This window comes from Petaurus breviceps, unplaced genomic scaffold, assembly GCF_028583685.1.
Source record: "Petaurus breviceps papuanus isolate PSGF00001 unplaced genomic scaffold, PetGlider_PUasm1.0 91133, whole genome shotgun sequence".
Classification (NCBI taxonomy): Eukaryota; Metazoa; Chordata; class Mammalia; order Diprotodontia; family Petauridae; genus Petaurus; species Petaurus breviceps.
The window spans coordinates 63,783,367-63,806,622 of NW_027187419.1; the positions used below are offsets into that span (position 1 = coordinate 63,783,367).

The window sequence follows — 23,256 nt, forward strand, 5'->3', positions numbered from 1 at the left end:
TAACACAAGATTAGCTGTGTGCCCTTGGGCAAGTCACTTAACCCCAATTGCACTGCCTTTCCCCCTCCAAAAAAAAAATGAAGATGGGTAATCAAGCAATTATCATTAACAGTGTCTGATTGAGAGTCCAACCCTGGGAAGCTACAGTTAGAAATGTCAAACAAACCTCCCTCCAAGAGACCAGGAAACCTAAGTAGAGAATGCTTCAGTGACTCAGAAACACCAGGGCAATTTGAGGAGCAAGTAGATGTCTTCCAACTTCATGAAAACAACTAGCATTTCGTGCTTTCGAGTTCTGCAAATTTAGCATTGGCATTTATTTAGGGTTTTATAAGTTGTTCTTCTCACAATGACCTTTGGAGGCAAGTGCTCATTTCTTTTACAGAAGAGGAAATCGAGACAGACAGGCTTCCAGACCCGGGTTACACTGGTGAGGTAATATCTAAGGTCAAATCTGAACTTCCCAATCCAGGTCCACTGGACCTAGTCACCTCTATGTATAATACACAGAGAACTCCCCTGATAACGTCCAGCTTGGGCTGAGTTTTATAAACGATATTAGGTTTCTTAAGATCACGTTAACTAGAAAGGAGACACCAGTGAAATGACAGCCATCATTTATTAGCATTGGGAAGCCACATTTAATCCTGTGCCACAAGAATTGGATTTTACAAGTAAGGGAGGATAACAGGTAAGAAGGGGATTAATTCTATGTAAAGTGTTGTCACTGTGAAAGGTTTACACGCCCCATACAAAGGGGGCCAGTTTTCATGGTTAAAAAAAAAGTGATGGCTACACTTACATAGTTTAAAAAAAAACAAAACTAAAACTGAAGAGCAGCTGAAACCAACTTGATTTACATTTAGTATTAGACTTAAAATCTCATCACAATTATAAGAAGTTATTAGAAAAATAGGACATTGAACAAGCAAAAAATATATATACATTATATATAATTAAAATTTGACCATTCTTTCATAGCTCCTCTCAGTAAAAAGAAACTTTACCGAAGGGACCACATATGTTTACTATAGGTTTGATAATAAACCAATCCTCACTGTCGTTATACTTTGTGCTCCTTAAAGTCTTCAAGCTAAAAGGCACAACTTAGGCAGGAAACTTTTTAACTTTAAATCCAGATGGTTAATTTTCTCATCTGGAAAAAACAAGTCTCAACTTAACACTCTCTATGTCATCAAGGAAGCAAAATCAGATGAAGTCCGAGTGCCTCTCACACCTGCTCTGCTTCCTGGTGGCTAAGCCAGGTGCTAATACCCTGAGGAAATTTTGGTCTGGACTTTTCAACAGCCAGGTCTTTTTTTTATCTTGTTGATTTCTCAGACTGATTTTAAAACTACCAATTCCACAGAAAGCAAATCAAAGATGGAGGATTCAGGCTCCTGGGAAGCAAAGGAGGTAGCGTCTTTTAGATGTCCAAAGGCGTTGGCAGGAAAACTTTGATAAGTGCTTTCTAGCTTTTTTGCCTGATGTGATTGCCACTCACAGATAAGTAATCAACCACTTCTCTCCTGAAGATCCTTGAATTATAGTGACAACTCAGTTGACCTTTTTTGCCTTTAAAAGTCCAATAGGCATTATGTCTGCAGTGATGAGATATAGAGGTGGTCTCTTGCACCATTGTTGGATCAATAAAGCACGTAAAGAAAATATTAAAAACAAATCCAGCAACAACTCAGGTAAAATGCACAATTCCTGTTCCCCATCAAGTGCCTTCTACCTAAATGCCCCTTTTCCCGCAGCAAATGAACAAATTTATTTATAATATATATTTAATATTCCACTTTAAGTAGCAATTTTCTACATCACTTACATACATCAGTAATATACACAACCTATACACAAGTCATTTTATCTTCATAGGTGCTCAGGGAGACTGAAGGGCAATTGTTCCTGTCGCCCATAAATACTAACTACAACTCCTCCCACTTGCCCTAAAAAAAGAAAGACAGGAGTCTTTCATGGTGCCTCACACCCTTGGCTCCACAATATCTTATCAGCTGATACATCTTTGGTGACAAGAGGTGGGCAGTTTTTTTATAGATTGTGAATAATGATGCTTCAATGCAAAAAAAAAAAAAGTGTTCAAGTGAGGAAGACTTGCTCTCATGGAGCAAGTTAACAGATCATCTTCCAAAGTGAATCTATTGCACACATCTAGCAATACCTATAACCCTAATCCAGGGGTGTGGAACCTGTGGCTTTCTAGTTCCTCAAGTGCAGCCCTCTGAACAAATCCAAACTTCACAGAACAAATCCCTTTAATAAGAGGATTTGTTCTATAAAACTTGGACTCAATCAGAAGGCCACACCCAACGACCTAAAAGGGACTAATTAGGGCCTAATCTGTCATTCTGGCATCAAAACCCAAGACTATATGGCCCTCTTTGTCAGGATGAGTCTACTTGTGCCCAACAATAAAACCAATTCTTGTATTCTTTGCTTTGCTTCAAAGCATCATCAAATAATAAGAATGTTAAGATCATTCATGAAGTTCAAGACAAATGACGTTTGTTAAATACCAACTATGCGGATACAAAAAGAGCATGAAACATTCCCTGTCTTCAAGCATATGCCCCATGGCACATGCCCCACATGACAGGCCTGTAAAATGTAATCAGCCCAGGCTGTTTTTCTGTCACTGAAGGAGAGGGGAATATCGTTGTTTTTTAAATTAATGATTTCAGGTCTTCAGTGAAGCAAAACAGGCCTAAGGGGTGGGCTGGGGTGGGGATCGGGGAAGGAAGGAAGCAGCTCTTACCAGTCTAAATGGGTCTTTCCAAAGTATGCAGTAGGGACTGAAGCACAGTTATTGGCTACATAAACAGATGAAAGCACATATATTGTTCCCCTGAGGGTCTTTCTACTATAGCAAAAGTCTGAATTAGGGAGGAAAAGAATGACTAAGCAACAAATAAGGTACTAAAATTCCTGTGGAAAAAGATTCAAATGTTTTCATGGTCTCTTTACCAGAGAAAAATAATGGGGGGGATGAGAAAGTGTGTGATAACAGGAGGCCCAATCCTGGCCAAACTGAGCTAACACTTCTCAATTCCTCATTCCTTTATCCAGTAAGAAAAGCTCAAGCTACTAGCTATACAACATATTCCCTACAAAATGTACAGTGACAATGTAGGCTATATACATGGTAAATCTTCTGAATGGAAAACAAAGATGGGTGTGATGAAGGTCCCTTCTTTTTCTCTGAGCCCCCGCATATTTCTGAGTAAGGCTTGAAGGCACAGGGAAGGGAAGGAAAAGTAATCCTCAAAGAACTTGTTCTCCCAGAAAAATTGGGGGAGAAATAAAATATACTTTCTCACTTTTTGAAATGTGAGGACAATGGGTATTCATGAGAAAGAGGTGAAGTGTCCACTCTAAATATAGTTAACAAGGGCTGGACCTTCAGTAAAATTTCTGTCAAAAAGAGAAAGACAAGTAAAAATTTTTACCCTAAACCTTTTCTTCTTACTGCATCCATTTTCGCAATACATTATAAGAAAAGGAAAACTTTGACCAGTTCCAAAGAGACAGCAGATATTAAATATCCAACAAAAAAAGTTAATATTTATCAAAATTATTTTTATAACTACATAAATTTAATTTTTTTCCTTGGAAATCTAGTATTTGTCAAGAATATTCACAATTTTTATCTTAATATAAACAATGTAATTGGAAGCGAGGGAGATTCCCCATTTATTTCACTTGTCTGTGGAAATTTAGAGAACATCCATTATCCAGGCAAGACAACCACCACAGGGATTTGTTGGCTTCCATATTTCTATACATCAAAAACCAAGGAATGGGGGCTAACTCTCCATAATCCAAGGCCCCTTTTGGCATCTTTCTGGCCATCTAGCCTTATTAAATGGCTCCTAAAGGAAATGGGGGAAGGAAGGGAAGGAAAAAATGGTGAATTAAGTATAACAGAGTCAGGAAGAGGATTCAATTCCTCCTTCTAACATATACTGGCTGGACTGATCTTAGACAAGTCACTTCTCCTGGCACTCTGGGCAAATCACTAAGATGCCCAGAAGGTACTGACTTGCAATGGTAGAGGAAGTGTCTTCATTTAGGACTTATCTATACCAATGAAATTATAGGTCTAGTTCTTATCTTTAAATAGGAGAGATTTAATCAGATAGAAGAAAAGTTTGAAACTAAGGGTAAAAGAGATTTTCTTTGCTTCTTTCCACATTGCCTGGCTATGTTATTAACCCATTAACACAAATTACTGACCTTTTTTTTTTTTTAGCCTCTTTGAGGTATCTAAGTCATATCAAAGGTGCTGCTTGAGCAGTCTACACCTGGCATAGAGGAAGAGAGAGATCTCCTCCAAATTATGCAGAAGGACTAAATAAGAAACACAACATACCCCTTGGTAGGTGGGTGTATTCCCTCCTGAAATGTGAATCAGGTCTAAGCTCTCACACTAAGTAGGAATGCAACAGCCAGTATGACTCTGAGAACCAACACTCTTGCAACCCAAGAGGTTGGCACATGTAAGAAGAAACAAAGTGAATCCATACATTGCAGCAACTTAGGTCTTATATTAACCTAAAGTCACTTGGGTGTAAGTTAGACACTGCACCCCCACCCCCACTCCAACAATGCAGAATGGTATATAGCTTTCAACTCTTGGACCATCTCCCAAAATGGATCCATCCATGATGATGTTCATTCATTCATTCATCTTTATAGACAGATCCAACTTGGTGGTGGTACCCCAGCAGTTAACAACTCATTACAGACCCAAGGGCCAAGTAAATAAAAATGTGGTTCCAGGAGTGAATTACCAATCCAGTGTGAGTATAGCCATGCTGGATTCTCACCCCCATCAATGTTTCCTAGGGTTTACCTCTGATACTGGATAAAATTATAAATGGAAGTTGTCTAATTTTTTTAAGCCAAAGTCTGTCTTAATATGCTTTAAAATGGGTCTACCAATTGGGACTTACAACAAAATATTTAAGATAAATTCAAGGGAAAAGCTATGTATCACCACTACCCACTTCATGGTGAGTTGTGTTAATTTGAAGCTGGCACTCAGATTCAATCTGATGCCCCAGTAAACCTAGAGACATCCATCAAAGAACTCAATGCAGGACAACATGAATCAGGATCAGTGAAGAGAGTCAAGAAAGGCTCCCTACACTTCCCTGCTTCATATAGATATCATCAAAAGTCACCCAAGAACATTCATACATGAAGGTTCAAAGCCAACCCCAGTCAATGAGAAGCAGGTCCAGTGATAATCTTCACCTTGGTGATTTCACTTTGACATATCCCAAGGAGGAACTCAAGAGCCAGTTACATCTCTGCTCCTCAAGCATTCATGATACCACCACAGTCCTCATGGTGGGAACTATGACGGAAATGTCCTCCACCACAGTGACAGACGCATGAACGGGTATGGAAAAGAGGGCTAAAGAGGCAAACAGGACTGCATATGAGGTGATTCAGATCTTTCTTGAAGAAACAGGGTGGAGATAAAAGGGAAGCGGGTCATGAAAAATATGCCCAAGTTTTTCTCCCCCACCTCCTAAATTAATGGCTATAGTTTGGCTGGCAGGATTGAGCCTTTTTTTGAGTAAGGAAAACCCTTCCTGGATGCAGTACACAGCTTATGGCCCAACACTCTCAATTACAAAATGGGGTGCTGAATTTATGGAGATGAGGCATTTTCAAATTCAGATACAGAATCTGAGGGGGAAGAAACTAACTCATGAGGTGAAGCTAAAGAAAGGACCTCGATTCTGCCAATGGCAGTGGTCACTCTTAACTATGGAGCAGGGGAGGAGAGGCTTTCTTTTGACTTGAAGAAAAGGGGAAGGGAGAGAAGGAAACAAAGCCAGCATTTAACTAACTGGCCCAGGCTATAACTTTGTCTAGAGGGATTGGAGGGTCAATAGATTCCTTGGAGTTTTATCTCTACATAAAATGAGCTTTTAGGGGAGGCCACAACTCAAGTAATTGCACCTTGTGATTAGTACTGGAGGGAGGGCAGGAGGAACGGGAGGGGGAGGGTGGCACACGTGTTTTCTCTTGTTTCTGAGTCATGGAGACAAAAGCTGTTTTTCTCTGAAGGGGGTGGCTGTCCCTGCCACAGCCCAGGGCTCCATGGATCATTTGCAGTGGTCCGAACTGTTGTCTGGGGTTCTTGCTGTACCAGCTGCCAGGGATGCCTCTTCACTGTGCCATAGGCCATAGCCAAAGTAAATTAAGAAACCTGTTGGGAAGTAAGGATGAAGGGGAAAGAAAACAGCATTAACACACTGGAACCTGGGGATTGTGTGTCCCTGGTTCAAGCTGCTTAGCCAAAGAGCCCAGCCAGGTGCTACCCCAGTTCAAAACCAGACAGGGTGATCATGGTAACAGGGTCACTCACTAAAGGGACTTCTCCATAGCACTGAATTCAGGGTTATGCAGATGGTAAGTATTCCACATGGCCAAAGCCAACCAGGACTGGGTTACTATATTTAGAAAAATAAATGTTATTTCATTTTTAATCTTTGGTACAAGGGAAGGCTAAGTGTATAGAAGGGAGAAATATATTTGGAAAGGAATGTGCTATGAAAACAAAAGGCACAAATAAAACTAAAAAAGGAAAAATCAATGTTCAAATTGTGGCAATACAGTGACAAACACAATGAAGGACTTCTTTGGTTCAACTCAGATTCAAAACACTTACAGACATCATTGTACTAAGCAGTAAGTCCCCAAGATTAGCCAATCAGCACACATTTATTAAACAGCATGATATGCAAAGCACTGTGATGAACTCAATGACCTTCCATTCAATTTCTCAAGCATTTCTTAAGGGCTTCCCATGTGCTCAGCACTGGTATACACTGAAGATACAAAGGTAAAAGTGCCTCTGCCCTTAAGGGTCACATTTAACTGGATGGCTATCTGAATGTGCCTGTGCCAGTCCCAGCAGCAGGTTCCCCCCATGACAGTTCTCACTCTACCTACCCATCTACAACTCCCTATACAGACTTAGTAGCCAGCTGCTTCATTTCAGAGGGCTGCAGATGTGTTTAGGACTGACTGATAAAAAAGGCCCTTTGCCTAGGGGTGGGGAACAGAATGGGAAGGTCTGGATTTGATGATTTCATGTAAGGAATTTGCAGAATAGAAACTCCCTCTACCCTTGCAAATCAAAACTCAGACTTAGAGAGTCCTCTAGGACATTGGAAAGTTAAGTGACTTTCCAAGGGTCACAGAGACAATGTTTCAGGAGGGACTTGAATTCAGGTCCTCCTGGCTCTAAACCCAGCCAGCCATCTAAGGGAGTCAACAAAGTGAGCCTACCTCATTCACTTGGGGAACTGGCAGCTATACCAATTTATGATGAAATATTATCAAAAAATTTTTTTATCAAACTTATTATCAAATATCTCAAAGTCCTGACTCTGGACTTTGAGAATCAGTGACTATTGGGCCAGAATGAAAAAAAGCAGAGAATGTGCAAATGCCCCTTCTAGAATCAAGCTAGAGTCAAGAACATCCATATACTAGGCTATGGGAGAGATGCTGAAGAAACTTGCCTTGCCCCACAAGCACAATGAACAGAGAAAAGGGCAAGGAGCAACTTGGTTTTATAAATTACCTGTTCTTTTGACCAGTGCATTTGGGGACTATGCCTAACTGACTAAATCACATTAGAGTTATGGTATTTCTTGTCGATAATAGTACCACTGACTACCAGCAGCTACTTAAGGAAGTGGCTGAATAGCTCTTGGCTGTGACTTCACCCGTGCTGGGGTGGGTGGGGGGGTACCCCAGGACAAGCAGACCAACATCACCTCATGGCCACCTCCACTTTTAGAGCACCTCACACAAGGTCATCATGGTTACTCCCAATGGGAGAGGCCTGGCATTTAGGTCCACCATCCTCCTCTTCTAGGACTGATGATGGGGTTTGTAGCAAATTATAAAATTTCTCACAGGTTCCCTTTGTGGCCACAACCTACATATGTCAAATAAGTTGGCTGGGATTCTGGATACAGTCACATGGAAATGTTTCTTTTCTAAGTGAAAATCACCAACTTGTATGTAGTTCAAGCTCATAACCTTGGCCTCATTAGCAACTGAGATAAGTGGCCTGGGTTATAAAATGCAAAGTATCCCATAAGAAAAACCCACTAGAAATTAATTTGCTTTATAGAAAATTGCTGAATGAATCCTTTTTTTTTAACATTTTATTATGAAATATAGGAAGTCTCTAATAAATCAAGTTTTTTGCTAAACATAGCAGAGGACAGAAATAGCAATGTAACATTAGAGGCCTTGGGACAAAGAAGTAAAGAGTATTCAAGAGGGGCCCAGCTGGCTGAAAGAGGGAACAGGGAAATAAAAGATGTTTTAACATAATAAAGGGAAGTCTATGGGGCAGAAAGGAGTCCCAGGACTCCCACCTACCTATCAACATCCACACTGCAAACCGGAGCCAGGTGCCACCATCCAGCTGCATCATAAGATAGACGTTCACAAAAATACTCAAAATTGGAAGTAATGGCAAGAAGGGCACCTGCAAAGAACCAAGGTTAGGTTTAAGGACTCACTCTGCTGAACACCTGTGCAGGGCCTGGAGACACCCAAATTCCCAAGGGATTGTTCCCTACAGAGGGAACATTCTATAACTATGAGAAGGGAAAACACCCACATTATTCCACAAGGGCAAAATTCTACAGGGGTGGGTGCCACAGCTGAGAATTTGACCCTCAGCTTTAATATTAAATCTGGGCCCTAATTTCCACATTTGGTGAAAGAAAGGCTTAATGTACAGATTCCTAGCAATTCAATCTATCCAATATTGGACTGTACTGCCTTGCTAGGTGGTAGGTTCCCTTTAACAGAAGTCTTCAAGCAAAGACTGGATGACCATGTGGGTCTATTGTAGAGGGGATGTTTATTTTAAGAATAGGTTGGAACAGAGAGTCTCTGAGGTCTTTTCCAGCTCTGATAGTCTGTAGTCTTATGGGTAATAACGATCCCTACCAGGCTCCTCATAGTGGATCCCCACATACCCACTGCCCAATTCCTAAAGCCCTCAGAACTCTCTCCTGTCCCTTAACAAGACACTGTTAACAGGCTTAGGGCTCGTGGTACCAAACAAGTTCACGTACATTAATGAATGAAGGATAATTCATTACTTTGTATAATTATCTTCTACTACATGATTATATACCAAACACTGTTTTAAGTGCTGGGGAAACATTTTTTTAAAAAAGAGAAAGTCCTTGCCTTCATAGAACTTATATTCTAATAGGACAACACATACAGGAGAGAGATAACCAGTAAAATAATTTTTAGGCAGAGGTAAGAAGACATAAAAGGTAAAGGAGAAGGGGTACATGTGGAAGCGGTCAGATGGTGAGGCAGCCTAGATGGGTAGGATGGGAAACAGAAGGAGGTCTGGTGTCGAGAGTCAGCCCAGACACATAGCTATCTAAGTGGGTGAGTTTGCACACACTCAGTCCCCCATCTCAAAGCTGTTATTCAATGGCTAGCACCGGCCACCAAAGCTGAAAATACTGCCAGGAGAGGACACAGAGCAGAGGGTATGATACAATACTGTAGTCTTGTCAGAATGGTAGTTCCAATAGGCACTAATCTTCCGAATAATCTTTCTGCAAAACATATCTGGAAACAGGTGCTTACCTTAAATGAAAGTTTGGTTTTGCTCTCAGGCTGTCTCCAAATGAGGATGGTAATGACAAAGCAGAGGAAAACTGACCCTAAAAGGACAGCAATCACCCATGGGGTCCCCTGCTCGAGTTCCTTTTTAGCAAGGACAGTGACAATGCAGAAGATGATAATATGAATCCCTGAAGAGAACAAAATGGGAGGCAGGTGCTTAATCATTCACTCAGCAATCAGAGACTAACATCAGACATTCTCAATCTCCCCTCAAAAGAAATGCTTATTTTCAGTGGGCAAAGCATACTTTTTTTTTTCATTTTGATCTCTTAATATGACTATTAAAATATTTCACCAAAATCATAAGCACCTTAGGGAAGCAGCAAGGTGCCTTCTCATCACCCCTCAGATTTTCCAGAAACCATTCAAATGCCAAAAGTTAGGACTTACAAAAGGCAGTGCTTACAAAGCTTACTGAGATGCTGTGTGTGCAGTGAGGAAAAAAAGCACAGCACTCAAGGGTCAGAAAATCTGGGTTCAAGTTCCCAGTCTGACACTTAGCAGTTATGTGAACAGGGGCATGCAAGCAACTTCAATTCTCTGAGCCTCAATTTCCTGAAAAACCCCAAACTATCCACCTCACAGGACAGGCTCACTGAAAACCTGCAGAAGCAAGTCATCATTAACTACTCCAATTTAACAAAGTTGGTGCCTTATAAGTAAAGACATTACCTATGAGGCTCGTCGAGACATTCACAATAAACCCAGAGAGTTTAGAAGGTTCTGTGTTCTTTGGACATAATATGGCTTTTAGAGAACATTTCTCCACTTCTGGCAAAAATCCTGTTTGAGAATCACTAGTGCTCACGACTTCATTCTGATCCACGAGATCTAATTCTTCTGTTGTTCTGGCCATCTGGTATACCAAGTTAGGCTGCTCTGGTTGGTACCTACAAAAGAATAACACTGTTACTACCACAACCTTCTTTCAGTAATTAGGTCGAAGGGGGAAAATTAGTTTCAATTCTTTAACTCCCAAAATGACACAAAAATTACTTCATTCTCCTAGATGTTGAGACCAAGCTGTGAGATGGTATACTGGACAGAGTGCTAAGGATGGAGTCAGGAAAACTTGAGCTCAAATCTGGCCTCAAAACTTACTGTGCCTCTGGGTAAGTCACCTGTCCTATCTCAACCTCAGTCTCCCAATCTTTAAAAATTCTATAAAACCTTTATTATATCTTCTATACTATAAAAATAGTATATAAAAATTAGAATACTATAAAAATCGAAAGAGAAACTGATCATTTACAGCTATGGGTAGGAATTCATTTTTAACAAAATAAGGAACAGAAGGGCAGCTAGGTAGTGCAGTGAATAGAGCACTAGCCCTGGAGTCAGGAGGACCTAAGTTCAAATCCAACCTCAGACACTTAACATAAAACTAGCCTTGTGACCCTGGGCAAGTCACTTAATCCCGATTGCCCTACCTTACCCCCTCCAAAAAGTAAATAAAAAAGAGAGAGAAATGTAAATCAAAACAACCCCAAAGATTTCACCTCACACCCTGCAAAGTGGCAAAAATGATATAAAATAGCAACAATCAATGTTGTGTGATGACAGGCATTACAGGAGTTGTGTAAAGGCACAATCATTTTGGAAAGCAATTTGGAATTATACAAGTGACTAAGATGTCCTTTGAACCAGAAATTCCACTACTGGTTCCATTACCCCAGAAACTACTGATAAGAAAGTCCCCCTGAACAATAAATTATTTATAGCAGCACTTTTTTGTGAAAGCAAAGAATTAGGAACAAAGTAATGCCCATTGATTGGGGAATGGCTAAACAAAGTGTGGTACATGAATGTGATGCAATATTACTACGCTGTAAAAAATGATGTATGAGATGAAAATGGAGAAGCATGGAAAGATCTATATGAACTGATGCAAAGTGAAGTAAGCAGAGCCAAGAAAATGACACGTGCAATAATGACAACAACATAAATGGAAAGAACAACCACACCAAAAACATCAAAAGTAAAAGTGGTAAAGTTGTAAAGATCAAACATGATTTGAATGAAGAGATATGAGAGGACATCCTTTTATGGAGGTGAAAGGTCCACAGGTGTTGCATATTGCACATATTTTCAGACCTCTTCAATGTACTGATAAATTGTGCTAATTTTTTCTTCTCTTTTGTGTGTTTAAAAAATACTATTTGTTATATGATATTGTATATGTTATATACCTCCTCTCTGGGAGGGGGGTAGGGAGAAATAATGAGGGAAGTTATGATAATGTAAAACAAAAAAGTCATCAATAAGAACTTGTTAAAAATTAATATGTATCTATATGGATATACACATTTATGTATATACATATATACATACTCATTAGGTTATAACAAAATCCTTGCTCCAGGACCCCCTAAGTTGGAAATCCCATCTCTGTCAAGCTCTGTCTTACTTCTATCACACTCTCTCCCAGCTTACTCTGGTGCTTCCAAAGTATGGGGAAGTAGTGGTATGAGGGTAAGCCATACATGTTTCTTCTATGTATTCAAGCAAATCTGGGCAGCCAGGTGGCTCAGTGAGTAAGAGCACCAGCTCCAGTGTTGGGATGACCTGGGGATCAAATCTGGGCTCAGATACTCAGCACCACACCCAGAAATAACTGGCTGTGTAACCTTGAGCAAGTTACTTAACCCCGATTGCTTTTAAAAAAAAAAAAGTATTCAAGCAAATCGTGTTAATGGAGTATTTCCTACCAAAGCCTTCCTTTGAAAGAAAGTAGGCAATATAACACCATAGTCCTAACAGAGTTATTATACAATGCTCAAATATATCTGTGACCTCATGGATGTGGACATGACCCCAGTTATTCAGATCACAAGTCATGCAGCTTTGCCCATTCTGTGAAATTTTTGTCCATGCCTGCTGGTAGCCATAGTGTGCCACCCAAAGTTCTGAGGGCCTTCTTCATTTTTTCTGGACATCAAGAGAATTCCACTGGAGCACATGGCCAACAAGCCATCATTCTTGCCACATGACTGGAATTATTATTTACCTTTGTAAAGGATTTTTGTCATTCTAATTTCCAGTTACTGAAAAGTCCACCTTCTTTGATAGACAGCTAGTGATTAGTGCATAATAAGGAGAAATGAGAAAATTCATACCGTAAAACCAACACGCAGGCTGCCACCAAAGAATATGCTAGGAGAGTTCCAATGGACATCAAGTCAACCAGGTCTTTCAGGTCAAAAAGAAAAGCCATCACAGCTGGAAGGAAAGTAGAAACCAGCATCTGATGAAGCCAGAGATGTGGATTGTTAAACTACCACCCAGCTATATGTACCACAAAGATCTAATTTCCTATTCAAAGACAGAACATGTTTTGTCTCACTGTGGGCTGATTTTAGAATAAATAATGACCAGAAATACCAGAAACCAGAAACTATCAAATGAAAAAGCAAACCAGGGTACAGGATAATCACTGGAGTGTGATTTTTACCTAAGGAGAGCCTAAAGTTATACAGTACCATCATCAATTTCTTCAATAGTATCTTTTCTTTCAGTTCTTCAACTATAAAAGATATTTGATGAATAATCTATGTGTTCCACTAAGGTAGATATCCCTAAGATATCTGGGTAAACTGAAGAAATATATTGAGTGAACCTTTCCCCTCGTAGTTAAAAAAAAAAAAAGGGACAAAGACAAGAGTTGCAAATTGTGGGTACGGATCATTGATGGGATTGCAGATCTACCTGTGAGAATAAGTATACAGTTCTCTAGAAACATTAGGACTAAAGATTCCAAATTAAATCCTATCTACGTATATTCCTAGAAGTTGTTCTCAGAAAGGTCTTTAGAAGGACTGGGTTTATGAGAATACTCAAATAGATCTATCATCTCAATTTGGATATTCCTGATAATACACATCAAAACTCATCCATGCCTGTCCGTACTGTGCAACACTCATCTACATCTTCTAATTTCACTACATTCTATGATCCCTGCAGGGGCTACAACTCAACCCCAATTTCCCCTGACATCCTGAGGATGTTAATGGAGCTCTTGGGAGGTCACCCCTCTAATATCTCCTGAAGTCCTTCATTGCTCATATGTTGTAACCTAGTCACACCTACCATGTTTGTCTCTGTGCGATATACATTTTCATTTCTTTGGAGACTTGGGTTTAATGGCTCTTAAACATACAGCAACACTGGCAGAATACTGAGAATATAGTTGTCCAAACCAAAAGTCAAATTTCTAATAAAGTCTATTGATTTTATAAATTTTTAAAAAAAGAGGTATGCAGCTATTTGAAATATTTTGTATGTATATATATATATATATATTTTAATCAGACATACATATATTTTAAGTAGTATGCTTCACTACTTTTGACCAATTGATCAAGATTTGTTGAAAAGCAATGGTCTAGTTTTTTTTTTTAAACTTTCATTTTTGTGGTTACTATATATTTATAACTATACTGCCCACTTTTAAAAACAGTGAGATTAAAATGACTTATCTGAAGTCACACAACTATTTAAATGACAGAGACAAAGCTAGAAATTAGGGTTAGTGACTCCCTAAGATTTAGTACTAGTAGCAATAAAAGAATTACATATGGCCTTCTGCGCTGTTGAAACTATCACCAAGTTAAACATACCACAAATGCCTAAATTCCTACTCTAAGAACTATGAAATCAACAAATGCTGACCAGAAACAAAAACAGAATGACAGAACTGTTTTGCTGAATGGCATGTTTTATGACTTCTCCAGAAAAGTTATCCCTTGATTCCCCTCTCCACAAGAAGGAAATTAAGAATGATCCAAAAAAATAGCAAATTAAGTGTTCTCCAAATTAGGCAAAAGAGCAATGTCTCTTCCTCCATTTCTAATCATCAAACAATTCTTTTAAGTTAACTGGTAAGTCCCTTAACATTTCTTTCTCCCTCATCCATATTTGTAATCTATCCCTGATGACCTAGTTTTGCCTACTAAGAAAGGAGTTAAAATGGTGTTAAATGCATCATACACTGGTTTTCTTAAATTAAATAATTTAAATCCTGTAACTAGCAGACATACCAATGATGACAATATTTGATGAACAACTCATTCTTCTGAGGATTTTATACTGCTCATTAGTAAGGACTCAACCTATCACTACAACTGCAGGCATTATCACTTTCCAATTTTGCAGAAATCTGGCATGAAAACTCCAGATTTCCTATCACCTTGTATCTGTCAGGTTTCCTTCCTGTTTTGACTTAAACATATTCTTCTTGATAGGGTCTGAAATTCCTTATAAGTTCTGAGCCAAGACAACTTCAAAAGAAATACTTCCTAAACTGAGATGACCTCTTACTGTCCACATCCCCAGGGATACACTTGGCACCGATTACAAAACAACAGTTCCAAAGGGGAAATATATCCTTTTCTTCAGTGAGTTCATAATCTATAATACACATAAATCAAATGTCTGGCTTGTACAGTTAAAGGGGAAATCACCTGGCCAAAAGATCAACATGGAATCAACTGACTAAGTGTAGAGAGGTGAATGGTTTCTGAGGAAGAAAATGTGTTCTGGATTCTTCTGACTGAACAGTGAAAAATAAGTCACAATATTCTGATGAAACTCACAAAAGAAAGTCTCATGATTCTGTGGACTCAGTCTCAACTGTAAAAACATTTCTGCCTGACCACGAGGTACAAGAAGTTTCTTTTCAAAGTAGCCACACTATTGGTTTTTATACTCTTGGAGATCTTTTTCTAATTCTTACCAGCAATGGCACCAGAAGTTAATGTTGCTATAATTGGAGTTTTGGTCCTTTCATTGACTTTGGCTAAAAATTTAAACAGTAGTCCATCTTCAGCCATTGCATAAATGACACGTGGCATGGGAAACATGGAACCTAAAAGACTAGATATTAGGAGGGGAAAAAAGGTAAAATTCATCAGGCTATAATTATAGTGAGCTTATCAAAACTAAAGCAACAGCACTAGAAACAAAGACACATAGTCAAACAAAGACATAGTCCTGATCATGGATCCATTTCCCTCCAACCATCTCTTAAACCCCCAACCCTCAAGTCATGAGACTCTCTTTTTGGGTGAAACAGAAAATTATCAAAAGCATTTGCTCTAGATGAAATTTTCACTTAAGGGTAATTCCATACTTGTTTCTTTAAAAAAAACATTTTTAACTAAATCAAAACTCACCTGGTGGAAAGAGCACAGAGGGAGCCAACAGCTACAGCATACTTCGCCCCTTCCCAGCCCACATGCTTAAATGCATCAGGCAATGGGCTATTTACATCCAGGCAGAAGTAAGGCATCATGAGCGTAAGAGCAGCTGATACCCCAAAGTAAGCCACAAAGCAGATCAAGAGGGATGCAACAATTCCCACAGGGATAGCTTTCTGGGGATTCTTTACTTCTTCACCTATTACAAAAAGAAAGAGAGAGAAATGTGCCACAAAGTAAGGATATCGTAGCCTAAAGCAACAAACTTTGATCACCTGAACCTTCAAAATGTAAATCAAAGATGGACTGAAAAATGGCACATTTGTAGACTACTTTTAAAGGTTTGCAAAATATATTCCTCATAACCTGGCAAAGAGGACATTATCCAAATTTTACTGGTATTAGCCAAATATTAAGATGGGTAAACTGAGGCTCAGAAAGGATTAGTGACAATATCATCACAGATTTAGAGCTAAAAGGAACCTTAAGGACCATCTTGTCCAAACCCTTCATTTATAGGTTAAGAAACTAAGGCCAAGGAGTGGCTAGGTGGTGCAGTGAGTAAAAGCACCGGCCCCGGAGTCAGGAGGACCCAAGTTCGGTTCCAGCCTCAGACACAATACCCACACACACACACACACACACACACACACAAAACTAGCCATGTAACCTTGGGCAAGTTATTTAACCCCAACTGCCCTCCAAAAGGCAAAAAAAAAAAAAAAAAGAAACTGAGGCCAAGAAAGGTGACTTTCCCAAATTCACACAGATTACAAGACTGGAATCCAGATCCTTCAAATCTGAATCCATTGTTGTTTCTACTGTACAACTCCCAAGCTGGAATCAGAGCCAAGACTGAAACCCCTTTTTCTTCAGTCTAGGCTCAGTGCTCTTAGCTCTACGCCCTATGTGGTCATATCCTAGTCTGTCCAAACAAATTCAGGCAAAGAAATTCTGAAAGTATTTATGGATACTAAAAACAGACTAAGCCCTTTTGACTCTTCCTGTGATTTCACTGCAATGCAAAACTCTCAGTAAGGAAACTTCCTTCACCAACACAGATTTACAACCATTCTGCGATTTATAGTCTTAAATAATATGGAACTGAAGGCACAAGCATCTCTACTAAACCATCCTAATCTATAAAAAGGACAAATATATGATACCATCCTTCCTCTTCTTCTCCACTAATGTCATTATCTTCTTATACTCTGGAAACTGGTTTCTGACTTTGTTATTTGAAACTGCTCTTTCCAACGCTATCAGTGAGTCCCCACTGGCCAAATCCAAAGGACTTCTCAGCATTTATCCTTCCCTGACCTCTTTGTAACTTAGCATTCACCCATCCCCTTCTTGAAAAGGGAGGGTAAAGTCTAAAGAACACAAACAGCAGCCAGGAGATATGAGTTCTTGTCTGAGTTCTACTCCTAAATCCACGTGACCTAGGAAAGCCACTCCATCTCTCAAGGTCTCAGGTGCATCATCTATAAAAATTAGTTGTTTCAGTCATCTCCGACTCTCCGCTACCCATTTGGGGTTTTCTTGGCAGAAATACTGGAGTGGTTTGTCATTTAGTTTTCCAGCTCATTTTACAGATGAGGAAACTGAGGCAAACAAGATAAAGTGATTTTAGTGCCCAGGGTCACACAGCTAATAAGTGTCTGAGGCCAGATCTGAACTCCAGTCCTCCTGACTCTCAGAGTAGAGCTTTATCTACCGACTGCATGATTTATGACACCTCTGTAGTTGTGCTATTTTCTGATTCCTTCTTGGCAATGTGTTCCACACACTCCTACCACTTCACACGCCGCCTCATCTCCATTTCCTTAAGTGCTGGGCTGGAATAAGATTGCACTTCCTTCTCCTTCCCACTAAAAGATCCTTGGCTCCTTCTGAGGTATAATTTCTTCCAAGCAGCTTGCATGGCTTCAATAAGCAGCTCTATCCATTGACTCCCAAATCCAATGGCTCAAACCCTGATCCTTTTCCTGCACTTTAGTCCTACATTTCCAACTGCTTGCTGGAACTCTCCAGCTTTATGTCCTCAAACCTGCCATGATGAAACCTCATTTTTCTCTTCAATGGATTTCTAACCCTGAGAATCTTCTTATTGTGGTAACACAAATCCTACAGTCAATCAGAAAGTCATTCTTCTCTTCTCATATCCAATTACTGGGCCTTGTCAACTCTCCCTTACTATGAATTATTAGTAATTCTATATCATTATAATAGATCAATATTAATAATATTAATTATTAATAGTGTGTCTTTTCCTTTTCATTTCCTGAACCTTAGTTAAAGTCCCATCACCTCCTATCTAACTAGTACCCTTGCCTCCAGGCTCAATCTTTTTAATCAATTAATCAATAAACATTTATTATATATGTACTATGTGCCAGGCACTTTGCTAAACTAATAGGAGAACAGATTTACATTATTATCTATATTTATATTATATGCATATCATTTATATATTACATAATATATTATTTATATTTTATATTTGTTATATTATATTTTTATTATACCTATCTATAGCCATGGTTCCTAACCTGGGAGTTTTAGACTCATGGGAGTTTCAGTTAATGCAAGGAGTCCGTTTCATTAAATGACTCAATATAATAAATAAGCAGGCAGCTCTGTAGACGAAGTAATTAAGTCTCATACAAGTGTATTTCATGATTTAATACAACACTGAAATGTGCCTGTAAATATTTTTTTTATTCACTACAATGCAAGAAAACAAACCACACTCAGTTAAGACCAAGCAGTACTACATAAGGTTAACCTCTCACTTTTAGCCCACACCACTGAGTAAGTACTCACTCCCGGGGATTCTCCCATCCAAGAACTAACTAGACTCAATTCTGCTTTGCTTCTGAGATCAGATATATCCAGGGTAGGATGGCTATACTATACTCACCCTGAATAAACAAGCTCAGATAAGGAAGATTAAATAAGTGGCCCATGAGTGGCTAGATTCTGGGTAGATTCTTCTGACTTCAGAATTCCTAAAACACTTTTTTTGTACATGTAACCCCAAGCTCCAGAAATGCTCCCCATTACTGACAAGATAAAAGCCAGACTTCAGTTAGGCAGGTACGAATATGACCACCTTGGATTCTCCCTAGTCCTCTTACCTTTCATAAATGCTACCAGAAGAATTGGTTCCCACATTTCTTTGAACTCCAAGCACCTACCTTTTATGGCACCACAGTGCTTTTTATGAGGGTAGGTACTCGATGTTTGTTGATGATTTGGGAGCAGTCCAATCCAGGCCACTGAATAGTCATTAGTTGACCTTTTATGTAATTTGAAGCTTATTAATGATTCAATTTCTATTTAATGAGTGTAAGTCTTGTTATTTGAGAATGAAAATATTAAGAACTTGAGTACCAGTAATGAGATTTTTTTTCCCCTGAGTTTTTGCCCCAGGATTTGAACCCAAAGACAAATGGTGAGAAGAAATACAAAGTCTTGAATAGCATGATGTAGCTTCCATATCTGTAGTGAGTAGGCAGCAATTCAGGACAGGAGAAGAAGAGTGTTACAAGCTTCTGCAGAGGAAAGCTTTTTGTAATTGGTTATACTTCTACTGAATCATATCTAAGTGGTTGATACTCATAGGTCTCGGGAGTCAAAATCAGACTATATGACTGACTTTCAGTATCATTGTTTTTGCTAATGATAAGAGGTTTTCCTTTTGCCATCTGGACTAGGGATTAAGGAAAGAAACACAACAGCAAACTGCAACCCTAAAATTTACTGAGGTGTTGGGGCAGCCAGGTAGTATAGCGAGTAAGAGCACTGGCTCCAGTGTCAGGATGACCTGGGGATCAAATCTGGGCTCAGACACTTAGCACCCACCCAGAAAACCTGGCCATGTAACCTTGAGCAAGTTACTTAACCCCAATTACTTAGGGGCGGCCAGGTGGCTCAGCAAGTAAGAGTACGGGCTCCAGTGTCGGGATGACCTGGGGATCAAATCCGGGCTCAGATACTTAGCACCACACCCAGAAATAACTGGCCGTGTAACCTTGAGCAAGTTACTTAACCCCAATTGCTTAAAAAAAAAAATTTACTGAGGTGCACAGGCATGTTTTTAAGCATATTAAATGAGAGACAAGTCATGATTCAGGTATAAAATCAGCTGAGGAATGACCAGTCAGAAGATCATAGTAATAACTGTTGGTCCCCAAAACATCCCATGACTACAATGTCCAAGCCCATCTGCTTACCTGTGGTTGCAATGCAGTCAAATCCTACAAAAGCATAAAAGCAGGTGGCTGCACCTGATAGTACACCACCAAATCCAAAGGGCATAAAACCACCAGAACCAATGGAGCTGTCACTCAGTGTTTCACTAGGGGAAAAGAAAGACAAATATTACTTAAGTTCCAATCTACATGTTTCAGCTACTACAGAATGGTTATCAATCTCTCTGCCAGTCAGGATTTCAGAACTTAAACTGCGATATGTGATATTTCTAAAGAGCTTTAATTTAACTTAATCAGGGGTGGGGCCTGAACCCAAGTCTCCCTGATGCCATGTCCAGGATGCTATGCCATGCTGCCTCTCACTTGAGAGAGAAAGCAGAGCCTATGTGATAAGATCACAACATATAAGGAAGAGGGAGGGCACCAACACTCACAGATGAAAGCACACGCTTCATGCCCACAGCTCTTTCCTAATTCTCCCTGGTAAGGGAAGCTTGCATCTCTTTGCTCTAGAGCTTGCTGCCCGCAAGGAACAGCCCAGTCCTCCTAAATGCAGCCAGACCCCACCCACCCACCCAGATCTCCTGTAAGGACAGTCACAAAGTGTTTTCTGTCTAATTAATAAGCCAAGTGAATCTTAAGTCTAGACATATGTATTTTGACTGGAACAACTTCTGGATTTAGGATGGGCGTGCAATTTAGCCCAGAACTCACTTTCTTGTCTTCTGTTGTCTTGTGTGGGGGAAGACTCCAGTTTGCAAGAGACAGTATTCTATAATCCTATAATGCTATCATTCTATAATCCCCTCCTGTTTTTATCTGACCTTTCTGGTTTGCCTGAGACATAGTCAGTAGCCAGTAACTCGTTACCTGTCTCTGGCACGGTCTTTTCTGAAGCCCTGGGGCTTCCCCTCTACCCTGAGATCACCCAGTGTGTTCTGTTCCTTTGGCTATCCAGAAACAGACTAATTTTGCTTTGGCATGGAAAGGAAGGGAAGGTTGTTTCTCTTTAACTCTGCTTCACAATGGCTCAAATAAACACCTACGTCTGCTTCCACCCCATAGGCTCAGTAGACACAGGTAGGTACCTTGTCGACCGCCTTCCCCAAAGCAATCTCTTGTCACTAACTCAGCTAGCATTTATTAAAGCACTGGGCTAAGTACTGAGGATCAAAAGGAAAAGCAAAGATGTGATCCTGGCCTTCTAGGTGGGGGAGATGGTATGTGAATCATCAGGCACATGCAAACTACATACGAGTAAATGGAGTCCCTGCCCTCAAGAGGATTACCTTCGTTGCCACAGTTAACTACCATAGGGGCAACCCGGTGATGCAATGGATAGAGCCCCGGGCTTGGAGTCAGAAAGACCTGAGTTCAAATCCAGCTTCAGACACTTACTAGCCTGAGCAAGTCATCTAACCCTGCCCAAGTTTCTTCATCTGCAAAATGAGCTGGAGAAGGAAGTGGCAAGTATCTTGACCAAGAAAACTCCTAATGGGCCCACGAAGCCATACGGGCCATAACTGAAATGACTGAACAAAAACCAGAGGACAAAGGGTCACTTAATCACACAGCACAATACTATGAATGTATGTAAAGCCACGCTGATACAACTGCACGAACCTTGCTTTTAATGGGACTATTACACTGGTTTAAGAAGATGATTCCGGATCAGGAGGTTTTCCCAGCGGTACTTAAACTGCTCCTTTGATTCCTTTTTGGACAGCCATATCCACAAAGGAATGGTTTTTTAAAACAGTCTTTGAGGGACTAGAGTTTGGGGTCAAATTTTATAAATGTGAGCGTTTTTCTACAGTTCAATTCAAACGTCTATGATCACTGGTCACATGTAGTTTAACTTCAATAAAAGATAGGGTGAGAACTGAGATGTGCCTGTATAATGTGATGGCTGCAGAGGAAACCCATTGAAAGTTGACCTTGCCTAGGATTATGACTAAATTAAACAGAAGACTCAATAATTGGCTTATGGCAACAGGCCATGCATGATGGAGATTGAAAGACAGTGGAATGGATGCAAGAGATAATGACCAAACTTGGCAATATATTGAATTGGGGGCTAAGGGAGAGTGAGTATCGTGGGATACTCAGAACCAGAGAATAAATAAGCAAGACCACACAGCAGGGAGCGGCTAGCTCCTCAGCCAACACATACACACCTCCTAAGACCTAAAGGCCAAGCCTCAACTGCCTGAACACACCCTTAGTGTGCACAAAAGACTGAGGAATGCACACCCTGGAGTGCTGGATTCCATTACAAAATATCCTATGATAAAGACAAAGACAAGATTGCTAAACATAGGATTTTGCCAGGGATAATAACTCAGGAGTGAGAGGCACGAAAAGACAAAAGACAAAAAGACAGAAGACAAAATATATATGTAAAATGATGAGCCTATAGGAAAATCTGTTAACAAAGGCTCTCTGTACTCCGATGTTCCCATAACTGCCATGTCAGACAGGAAAGAGCTGCAAGGATGGTCTGCTATCCCACCCTTACTTTCTCCCACCAAGTGAGCCAAGCATGAAGGTGATGGTTTTGATTTAAATAAATCAAGATTGCTTTTGATGGGTTTGATTTGAATGTTCTCTAGGCACAAGAAACCAAGAAGGGCTCTGCGACTTTTACATTAGTGAAAAGAAAGGAACAAGGACACTAAGAACACTGAATGAAGGAAAAGAGAAGAAAGCTTCCAGGACAATACTGCTATAAGTTCCAAGATGGCTCCATCTTGGATACAAGGTGCCTTAAGCTTCTGTGTCAGAAAATCCTTTATAGGTCTGGCAAAACTTCTCAGAATGTTTTTTTAAATGCATATAATAAAATACATAGGATTACAAAGGAAACCAGTTTATATTGAAATAGTTACCAAAATATATTTTTTAAAAAAACAAGGTTAAGAACTCCTGCTAGATAAACTGCAGTTTTGAAGAAGATCAAAGTATGGGAAAGGGATGGGCACAGGAAATTAGCACCAAGTCTGGAAGCTGGAGAAAAAGGAATTTCATTAGGTCTCACTCTGGGTGGTCAGGTGGTGGACTAGAACTAAAAGAAAGGGGGAAAGGAAGAAAGACACCCAAGAATGTGTTTGATATGTAAGTCA

General features: G+C 39.8%; 1 protein-coding gene across 1 annotated transcript in view; it reads right to left on the reverse strand.

The window, feature by feature from the left end:
• Positions 1–600: 600 nt before the first annotated feature.
• Positions 601–23,256, reverse strand: part of SLC7A1 (solute carrier family 7 member 1) — a 71,357-nt gene continuing 48,701 nt past the window's right edge. Inside the window, exons 5-12 of the mRNA XM_069080723.1 lie at positions 20,156–20,280; positions 15,894–16,116; positions 15,455–15,594; positions 12,840–12,942; positions 10,396–10,613; positions 9,685–9,851; positions 8,443–8,551; positions 601–6,247 (exon numbers count right to left, since the gene is read on the reverse strand). Of these exons, the coding sequence (XP_068936824.1) occupies positions 6,144–6,247; positions 8,443–8,551; positions 9,685–9,851; positions 10,396–10,613; positions 12,840–12,942; positions 15,455–15,594; positions 15,894–16,116; positions 20,156–20,280 (1,189 nt within the window). The 3' untranslated portion in view covers positions 601–6,143. The remainder of the gene's footprint in view (positions 6,248–8,442; positions 8,552–9,684; positions 9,852–10,395; positions 10,614–12,839; positions 12,943–15,454; positions 15,595–15,893; positions 16,117–20,155; positions 20,281–23,256) is intronic.